The sequence below is a fragment of the Castanea sativa genome, chromosome 9, assembly GCF_040712315.1.
Source record: "Castanea sativa cultivar Marrone di Chiusa Pesio chromosome 9, ASM4071231v1".
NCBI classification, from domain to species: domain Eukaryota; kingdom Viridiplantae; phylum Streptophyta; class Magnoliopsida; order Fagales; family Fagaceae; genus Castanea; species Castanea sativa.
The window spans coordinates 21,964,643-21,975,254 of record NC_134021.1 but is presented as its reverse complement, the minus strand read 5'-3'; the positions used below and the strand labels follow the sequence as shown (position 1 = coordinate 21,975,254).

General features: G+C 37.3%; 2 protein-coding genes across 2 annotated transcripts; both read left to right on the top strand.

The window, feature by feature from the left end:
* Positions 1 to 2,251: 2,251 nt before the first annotated feature.
* LOC142608912 (uncharacterized) lies at positions 2,252 to 3,723 on the top strand. The gene is made up of 2 exons (XM_075780567.1): positions 2,252 to 2,273; positions 3,002 to 3,723. The coding sequence occupies exons 1-2, from the start codon at positions 2,252 to 2,254 to the stop codon at positions 3,721 to 3,723; spliced, it is 744 nt and encodes a 247-aa protein (XP_075636682.1).
* A 1,788-nt stretch (positions 3,724 to 5,511) lies between these two features.
* Positions 5,512 to 6,666, top strand: LOC142608910 (putative mitochondrial protein AtMg00310). Its single transcript, XM_075780566.1, has 2 exons — positions 5,512 to 5,862; positions 6,496 to 6,666. The coding sequence occupies exons 1-2, from the start codon at positions 5,512 to 5,514 to the stop codon at positions 6,664 to 6,666; spliced, it is 522 nt and encodes a 173-aa protein (XP_075636681.1).
* The last annotated feature ends 3,946 nt before the right edge of the window (positions 6,667 to 10,612 follow it).

Here is a 10,612-nt window from a genome sequence, read left to right as displayed (position 1 = left end):
CATCAGTATTCAACGAAGTTCCAGACTCTCTCATCAATGGATTTCAAGAATGCTTTCATCCTGACTTTCCAATAAGCATAATTATTCCCATTAAAGTAAGGAGGAATAACAAAAGAGTGTCTGTGTTCCATGACAACCAGGGTCAAGGATCAGCTCAGAGATCAAAAGATTTACAACAAAAGAGCTACCCGCTCTGATACCACTTGTACGTTTTTAGACTCCTTAAACACAACTAGTTTAACCTAGTTATTTAGTTAAATGATTAACTTAGATAAATTATGTAGATCTAGGTTAACACATATAAATCATATCATTGTAAGGTGCGGAAAATAAAGAACACAACAATATGATGATCCAGGAAAACCAAACTGGTAAAAAACCTGGGGAGGATTTAACCTAACTATCCTCAAGGTAAAACTGAATCCACTATGAAAGAATTGAAGTTTACACAATAGCGACTTAGAACACTAACATCCTATTGCTACCTCAAGTAGGAAACTTACTACCACGACCACATAACAGCTCCGAGTCCAAAGACTACTTCTTTCTTGGATTCCCAGCAAGCACAAGCACTCTCGCTTGTAAATCTTTAAGCTCTTGAATCTGCAACTGAATTGATCACCAAGCTCTTGGCATCAATCTAGATCTTGATAACCCTAAGTGTATGTGAAGGCAAACATCTCTAGATCTCACAAAAGATTCACACACACGCAGCATAAAGAGCATCCATAAAACGTGGCTAGGGTTTTCCCTTTTATACCGAGGGCAAAATATAAAACCTTACACACAAAACGGGCTTGGACTGAGTTTGAAAATTCTGCAAAAAAAAAATCTGCACGACTTTCGATTGGTCGAGTCTAATTCTCGATCGATCGAGCTAGACAGATTTATACAGTAAATCCTGCAACAACTCGATTCCAACTTTACATAAAAGACACATAGTTTGAGCACATCTAAACAAGACTAAAACGTTTTGATTATGGTTTGCCAACATTACAAATTAAAGTTCTAATACATTTAAACCTAAAGGTCTTAGAACCCAACAAGTTTATTATCAATTGTCATTATCTATTGTCAATGTAGGTGTGACCATTTTACTTTGTTAAATTTATATAGCATTTTTGTTTTTATGCAGTTGCCATTATTTATTTGTTATTATTTTTATAAATTATTGACCTAATAATTATTGACCCACATATCCACACTCAACCATATATAAACAATACATTTGTCTCTCTATCGCTAAGAAAGTGAGGCACTCTCTCTTCTCTTAGGCAGTAGAAGAGTCCCTTCCTTGGAAGGAGAGTGTGTTCTCTTAAGGTAACAAGTGTACCTTCAGAGCTAGTGGTTTTTTTTTGTGGGGGTATCAGGGAAACACGAGTGTTTTTTTTTCTTTGGCTTCCAGTCTATCTTAGCTGCAAACCATGGAAAAGCTAGCAAGCCAATGGAATAATTTTTCCCTGTCGGAGAAGGAGAAGGAGGGTTTTACTCTCTCAAAAGAGCAACGATCTGGAGAATTTATTTTGGCAGCGAAATTCCTTACTCCATGCTTCCTCAATATAGAAGCCATGGCTCGAACTTTCAAAAAAAATATGGCGATCAACTAATGGATTCAAGATTCGTAATCAAAATGAGCACAGGGTCCTTTTTGTCTTCGACAACCCTGGTGATGTCGACAGAATTCTACTCAATCAACCATGGAGCTTTGATAAGCATTTGGTGATGATTCAGAGATATTATTCAGATTGCCCGATTCGGGATTTGTTTTTTCGAAAAACTAAATTTTGGGTCCAAAGTACATGATATTCTAGTACGCTATATGACAATGGCAGTAGCTGAGAGTATTTGTGAAATAATTGGTGTAGTGTAAAAGTCGACAAAGGGAGTTAACGACGAGGGTGGTTACTTCATGCGAGTCCGAGTAGAAGTGGATGTATCTTTGTCACTGTGTCGTGGTAGGCTCATCACGTTGGATAATGGCACAAAACACTGGGAGAAGTTCAAATACGAAAGATTACCAAACTTTTGTTTTTGGTGTGGGCGACTAACTCACAGCTACAAGAATTGCGAGCTCTGGATCCAAAGCAAAGGTTCATTAACACTGGACCAACAATAGTTCAATTCTTCCTTAAAGGCAGCACCATACACTGCCCATGAAAAAGATGTCATATACGTGCTAGGATTCTATGAGAGCAAGCAACCATGGACGAGAAAAGCCTTCCACTCAACAAGAATGTTATTGGAGGAAACGATGGTGAATTCAGTGGATGGCGGTAAGAGGAGGTTCAGGCGAGCATGGAAATGGTTGGGAACACATATGTTAATGTAACTAATAGGCACATTACTAAGAATCATTTGATGAGGGATACGTTAGATTCTCCAGTGGTTCAACCCGTTCAGAAGTCTATGTCGAGCCAGCTGTCACCAATCGAGCTCCATGATTCAAGGAAGTCAGGCATTAAGGAGGGAGTATCAGAATTGACTAAGGAGTCAATTTGCTTTTGAGGATGCAACGGAAAATTTATTTGATATTCAAATAAAGGAAATTGACGCTGAATTAGAGAAATTTAATGAGAATCCAGCTAGAAAAGGGAACTCAAGTAATGCTCTTAATGATAGTTTGAAGTCAGCCCATATACGGAATATCCACCATAATTCCTTGAGCACGTGCATGCAAGCCGCCTCATCCACTATGGAATTTTCCCAACTTGACTCAAACCCTACAACCGAACAACACACAAGTAGCCCAAGCCTCCAATACACCAAAAGAACTTTGAAAAAGCAAACTAGAACAAGAGGCTTGAGCAGTAACACAACTAGGGAAAATATTGGGAAGAAGAGAAGTAGTGTTGATCATCAAGAGTTACCTTCTAAAAGGAGATTGGTTTCAAAAGATTATGGGAGTTCATCAAATTCAATGGTGGAGGTTGTGCATTAGCCCCACAAATTGCAATGAGTTGCTTAGTATGGAACTGTTGTATGCTTGGGAACCCATGTACAGAGAATGAGCTTGCAGACATAGTGTGGGCAAAAGATCCCTCTGTCGTGTTTTTAGTTGAAACATGGGTACATGAAGCTAGGCTAAAAAATGTATTGAGAAAAATAAAGTTTGAGAATTTTTTCTTTGTCCCAAGAACAAGCAAGGGAGGGGGACTTGTACTTTTCTGGAGAACAACAATAGACGTAACTGTGGAGGGATCAGGCAAGAACTACATCGACGCTATAATCAATAAGGATCAAGAAAATGGGTGGAGGTTCACTGGTTTTTATGGTGAACCGGTAATAGAAAGAAGACTTGAGTGTTGGAATTTACTGAGAAGCCTGGACCAAAAATTCCAAATCCCATGGCTTTGTGTGGAAGATTTCAATGAATTAATTAGAGGCAACGAAAAAAGAGAGGGTAACAGGAGAAGTCACAATCAGATGCAACTATTCCAGGATGCAATAAATGAGTGTGGGTTTTTCGATTTGGGCTACATGGATTTGAAGTTCACATGGAGGAAGCATTATGCTAGTGGCCAGTCAATATGGGAGAGATTAGATATAGCCCTTTGCACAAACGATTGGTTGCAACAATTTGGAGACACTAAGGTACATCATCTCAATTGCATCACTTCGGATCATGTTCCATTGTGGATTGTTTTGAATGGTTTTGATCCTCCACTTATATCAAAACCATTTACATTCGAAGAGATTTGGCTTACGGACATGGGTTGTGACTGAACAATGGAAGCAATGTGGAGAGATCATACTTCTTGTGATGCCGAGGTACAGGTGATGAGAAAGGTAGAATGGTGTGGAAAGGAGATGACACAGTGGAGTCGGAAAAATTTTGGGAATGTGAAGCGAGAACTATTGGTGAAGAAAAAATTGTTGGCAAAGGCAAAACAGATAGTGGTACAATTAAGGAGCAATTTTCGGGTTAGAGTGCTAAGGAAAGAAGTAAATGATTTGATGATCAAGGAAAACAAAATGTGGAGGCAGCGGGCAAAAAAATTTTGGCTGGTTGGAGGTGACAAAAATACCAAATACTTCCATAGTAGGGCTACTCAGAAGCATAGACAAAATAGGATATCAGGTATCTACAATCCAGAAAGTGAGTGGATTTATCAAGAAGAAACAATATCAGATACCTTTACTGATTTCTATCAAAGGCTCTTCATATCCACAAATCTAGTTTTGAGTGAGGAAGTATTGCAGCTCCTAAGCTTCTCACAGGAGAGATGAATGCAATGCGAGCGTAGGAGTTTATGGAATGGGAGGTGCAAGCAGCTTTGAAACAAATGGCTCCCCTCAAAGCCCCAAGCCCCGATGGTGTGCCTTCTATTTTTTATCAAAATTATTGGAACTTGGTTAGAAGTGATGTCACAAAAACAATTCTGTCATATCTAAATACAACCACTCTCCCTCACCCCATTAACCATACTTTCATCACCCTAATCCCAAAAACAAAAAAACTCGATGTCTGTTAATGACTTCCGACTAATCAGCCTTTGCAATGTACTTTACAAATTTTTTTCTAAAGTCCTAGCAAATAGATTGAAAAAAAAAAAATTTTACCCTTCGTTATCACCGAACATCAAAGTGCCTTCACAAAAAATAGAGTGATATCTGATAATACTCTTGTGGCATTTGAAACTCTCCATAGCATGAAAAACCATAAAAAATGCAAAACAGGTTACATGGTCATCAATTGGATATGAGTAAAGCATATGATAGAGTGGAGTGGTCTTTTTTGGAGGAAATGATGCAAAGATTGGGGTTTGAGGAAAATTGGATAAATCTAATGATGGTATGTGTCAAATCAGTCTCATATTCGATCTTGGTAAATGGTGAACCAAAACGGTTAATCTACCCAAAAAGGGAAATCCGCCAAGGAGACCCACTATCCCCTTTCCTTTTCCTCTTGTGCACAGAAGGCTTACATAGCTTGATTTCCAAAGCTATCATGGATGGTTCTATTAAGGGCTTCTCCCTTTGTAGAAGAAGTCCACGACTAACCCATTTGCTCTTTGCAGATGATAGTTTGTTGTTTTGCAGGGAAAATAGAAATGACTGCCAAAAGGTGCTTGAAATCTTGGCAACTTATGAAGGTGTATCCAAACAACAAATAAACTAGAGAAAAACAGCCCTATTTTTAAGCACATCAACCGCCGACGCAAAATAATAATAATAATAATAATAATAAAGGAGGCGCTTGGTGTTCCTGAAATAGTACACTATGACAAATATTTGAAGCTGCCTTCTCTCATCGGAAGACATAAGAAAGCTAGCTTTGATTATATCAAAGAAAGAATTGGAGGAAATTACAAGGTTGGGAGGAAAAATTGCTATCACAAGTTGGTGGGGGAAATTTTGATCAAAGTAGTGGTTCAAGCCATCCCAACTTACACAATGAGTTGCTTCTTGCTTCCTCTTGGCTTATGCCAAGAAATTGAAGGTTTAATACGTAAGTTTTGGTGGGGACAAAGGGGGGAGCGAAAGAAAATTCATTGGGTTAAATGAGGGGATATGCGTGATCCAAAATCAGAGGGAGGAATGGGATTCAAAGAGTTGTCACTCTTCAATGAAGCACTCCTAGCAAAACAAACTTGGAGATTATTGCACAATAAAAATTCTCTATTCCATAGAGTTTTTAAATCAAGGTTTTTCCCAAATGGCTCTATCATGGATGCTAATGAAGGAAGGGGTGGTTCTTACGCTTGGAAAAGTATTTTGAAGGGGCAGGAGGTCATCAAAAGAGGTGCAAAATGGAGAGTTGGAAATGGGGAAACTATCAAAATTTGGGGTGATAATTGGCTGCCCTCTATCTTATCTCCACGAGCACGAGGCCCTCTGAGTTTACAGTTCCAAGAAGCCACTGTAAGTACACTCATAAACCCCATTACATGCAGCTGGGATATAAATTTGCTAACCTCTTCTCTCAGTCCCACAGATGCAGACCAGGTCCAAAGAATTCCTTTAAGCTGCGGAGAAGCAAATGATGTCCTATTCTGGCCTTTTGTGCAATCTGGAGAGTACACGGTCAAGTCTAGATACTTCTTCCTTAAAACTGAATAAAAAAATAGCTCTAATGAAGTCGGGTCATCTTTAGAACACACAAAACCCATGTGGAAGCAGATATGGAAGCTAGCTGTGCCGAGCAAAATAAAGAATTTCTTATGGAGAGCATGCCGAAATGCACTGCCAACAAATTAAAATCTAGTCCTGCGTTGTGTAATGACTGATCCGAGATGCTGCGTTTGCAATAGCCATGATAAGAACGTACTCCATTGCCTCTGGTCTTGTCCGAGTTTGTCAACAGTTTGGGGAGAAGATCCACAATGGAATTTCAGGATTGTCACAACACTCACAAGTTTTGCACAGCTGTTGGAGTATGTCTTAGCTTCAGATTGTTCATCAGAATTATTCACCATGGTCACATAGATAGTCTAGTTAAGGTGAAACAAGGTACGCTTTTCCCCACCAGTTTTCCCAAATGACCAAGTGATGCAGCGAGTTGTTGCAGCATTGGTGGCGTATCGAACTGCCAATCCTCCAGTTCAGGTAGCAGAGGTCAGAGCAAGAACAGGGTGGAAAGCTCCTCCAAGTGAGTTCTCAAAAGTAAACTTTGATGGGGCAACATTTAAAGAGGAAGACAAGGCAGAAATTGGAGTGATTATTTGAGATTGTCAAGGGCTGATCTTGGCATCAGCATCAATGTCTCAAATCATTCCCTTACCTCTAAATAGTGTGGAGCTTGAAACATTGGCAGCGGCAAAGGCATTATAGCTTGCTATTGATTTGGGGTGCAAACTCATCCTAGAAGGAGACTCGGAGATCATTATAAATGCTTTGAATGAGAACTCGCAATCTTTGGTGTCATTTGGTTTACTTATTCAAGATGTCAAGAATATTGCAAACTATTTTCATTGTATTAGTTTTTCACATGTTCGTAGGGATGGAAATTGTGTAGCTCACAACCTAACTAGACATGCATGACATATCACTGGTTTTTCAGTATGGATGGAGGATGTTCCATCATACACCTTCGCTACTTATCAAGCAGATTTTCCTAATTCGTAATAAAGCTTTTGGTCCGGTTTCTCAAAAAAAAAATATACATTTAATAATCACTAACTTTTTTTTTTCTTGAATCACTAGTTTTATATCAAAACGTTATTAAAAAGTTATTTTATGTAGTTGCCATTATTTATTTGTTATTTTTTAAAATAAATTATTGACCCACATAACCACACTTAATCGTACATAAATAATACATTTAACAATCACTAACTTTACTATTTTTTTTTCTTGAATCACTAGTTTTATATCAAAAAGTTATTATAACATGATAACAATATACACACATATAACAAATCTTCTGTATTTCTTGGTTTTTAAATTATATAAAGTTATATTATATTTATACTATACATGTACACATTAACACACATCACAATTCACACAAATAACATCATAACAAAAAAAAAATGCACACAATTATTAGTATCAAACACACACTCACACATGTATATAATATAAATTTATAATAAAGGAGACATTATTCAAATCTCACAAGCATTCACATTTTATTCTTAGAGTCAGAAATACATAGAAAGTCAGATATAAGATAGATGAGATGAGATTCATGAGAGAAAGGGAGAGTGATTTGTATTGTTAATTAGTTTTGGGCTAAGCTGATCTATGTTCTTTGATTTTGAGCTAAATTGATTTGTGATTAGGGTGTGTAAGATTTAAGTCAAGGTGTGCAAAAATATTTTTAAGGATAATTAAATCACATATATATATATGTGTGTGTGTGTGTGTGTGTGTCTATATATTTCCAAGCCAGGGGTTCATTTGAAACCCCTGAAGTATATGTGTAGCCGCCTCTCATGAGATCCTTTGATTCAAGACTAAAATCTCCATCAAATTATTCCACTACCTTGTTTATCCAATTATCATTATTATCATTCAAGTTTGTGGTGGTTAGGCTTGTGCTATAAAAGGGTGTAAGGGGTCTTTGGGAAGGATCACCTTTTGTCATATTATTGATATCAATAAAACCGTTTGGTTTTCAGAGTTACTTCGGTGTTCTTGTTTCTTCTCATTTTCCTTGAAGTGGCTTGACAACCCACGTATAAGGAGTTGAGTTGTAAAGCTATTTCTTATTTCTCCTATACTTCCAGAAGCTGTGGGTCTGATTTGTCCCGCATTAATGGGCAAGAATAGTAAGGCAAAGTATGGCAATGGAGATCAATTTTGAGCGAGAGTGACTTATTATTGAAGAAATGAATGTGTAGAAGTTGGGAATGACTCATGGATCCCTTCTTTCCTGGGGTACAAACCATCACCTAGAGAAAACACTTCCATATTTGTAATTGATTGATTTGACAATTTTTTCAATTTTTCGTAAAAAATTTCTTAAAATTGATGATTAATGTATGCCTTAACCTGCTAACCACTTGTAAATTGGGTCTCTGACGTGATTTTGAGCAATCCTACAAGATGGGATCAAAATAAGAGTATCAAAACTATGACCTGTATTGTGTTAAATATATTAGCAACGCGATGTGTTATACCATGTTGTATATGCTAGAGTAGATACAAAAATGGAAGCATATAATAGAAACATCGGGAACACGAGAGTTACATGGTTAAACCTTGTCAGCATATATACACGAAGAAATCCCTTAAGAGCTACATCTTTATTGTATAAGAGTGTAGTACAATAACCTGTATTACAATGAATCCTAACATGAGTATATCTAAGTGACTAAACCCTAGATTACTAGTACAAGAGTGGACTTAGGCCTATTACATTGGGCTAATATGTCTAATATATCTCTAACATATTGGAACTAAATTGGGCAGCTCATGAGTCATGACTAACTGTAATTCTATGGAAGATTATTGCTTGGATATCCTACTAACCAGGGACGTCTTAGGCACGAGGTTCACAATAAAAGACTAGAAGTGTCCGATATATATACAATAATAAAGAGTCTATTATTTATCGATTTGTGTCATGCTCCGTAGCACGAATACTATGGTTCACCTCAGAATGGCAAATACGAGTACACGCCTTAAATATCAACACGCCAAATGACTGAGTGAGTGGACAAGCTTACTATAAAAGGAATGTCTATTGCAAACTCTCACACACAGTACAGACTCAGTTTTTTTAACTAAATTGTCACGGTTTATGTGCAAAAGTGGTGAGTATGTGTGTGTGTGAGTGAGTGCAATTGACATTGCTCTACTATTAAATGCATGTAGTCCTCTTAAACTCAATGCTAAAGAGTGAAGACTAATAAAAGATCCTCCTCTTTGCTACTTTGTGTTGTGAAAGATTTGGATGGAAAGCAACTAGCAAATCCATGATCCGGACCAATTAGAACCAAGAAAGATAGCAAAAGATATCAAAAAGTTCTCACAACTACAAAGTGGGTTGGAAAGTGGCCAAGGTTAGAAGTTCACTGCTGGATGTGTGGAGTTGCCTACCCTGGCCCTAGGTCTAGTCAAGGTAAATTTTGATGCTGCAGTAAGGACTGGAGTCTGTAACTTTGGCAACTGTGTGTAAAAATCACAATTTGTGAACTTGCTAAGGCGGTTTTGTTTGAAGTCCAGTGTTCAAAGGAAGAGGGTTACACTGACTTAATCTTGGAAGGTGATGCTAGTAATGTGCTTGATCCTATAAGCTGCTCTACGTCCACCCCTCGTTGCTCTATAGTATTAATCATTGATGATAATAAGCTTTAATTTTGTGTTCCTTTATGTTTTTGGCGATCTAGTCTTGTTATTAGAGAAGCCAACTCTTTTGCTAATGTGGATGTCAGTAGTTGGGCTTTCTGTTGTAAGCTTAAGAAAGGATTCCCCCATCTCCTCAATTCCAAATTCTCTATTTCTTTGTTTTTTGGATGAGGAAGATAAAGCTCCATCCCTTGCGGTTTGTTTTGGTTAATAATATGACTATTATATCCATAAAAATAAACCCGAGCTCTTTTTGGGTGTTTTTTTATTATTATATTTTAATAAAATGTATTGTCGCTTTCTTCGCCTCTAGAATACATGGGCAGGGAGAGTGCAGATAGGGATGGCACCAAAACAATTACAAAAGGGAGCCCAATCAGCTAAAGAATGACCTTAAAACGTTTGTAAATCTAATTGGATTTTATAACGTGTATCCTAAGAACACACAATTGTATACTATTTTTAGAAAAAGTTTTAATTTCCCATAAAATATTTCTAAAATGTTTTTAAAAATAAATAACTTAATGTGTGTCTTTAGGGCACACATTAACCGGACACAATCTAATTATATAAGAAAAAGAATAGTAGACAGAAGATTCTGCATCTACATGATGTCACCAATTATATTAGGGATGGACTAGTGAAGAGTAGCAGCCGAATTCATAATGGAATTAATAACATTAAGACAGTCTCCCTCAGAAATAATACTATAGTTCAAACCAGTAAAAAGAGCACAGGTGACAGCAAAATAGACTCACTTTAGCTTCAGCCCAAAGAGAATCACCATGACCATTAATCAATCCAAGCATGAGTGATTTGAATCCCAATCGGGTGAAATAGAAAAATCACAGCTTTGAAAGTATGATGAGAATGGCAC

Excerpts from the sequence above, each read along its gene's own strand:
- LOC142608912 (XM_075780567.1), top strand. The coding sequence starts at position 2,252 with ATGGTGAATTCAGTGGATGGCG. Across the intron at positions 2,274-3,001 it reads GGTGAATTCAGTGGATGGCG|AGAATGAGCTTGCAGACATA; the intron begins GTAAGAGGAGGT and ends ACCCATGTACAG.
- LOC142608910 (XM_075780566.1), top strand. The coding sequence starts at position 5,512 with ATGCGTGATCCAAAATCAGAGGGAGGAATGGGATTCAAAGAGTTGTCA. Across the intron at positions 5,863-6,495 it reads TACAGTTCCAAGAAGCCACT|CGAGTTGTTGCAGCATTGGT; the intron begins GTAAGTACACTC and ends CAAGTGATGCAG.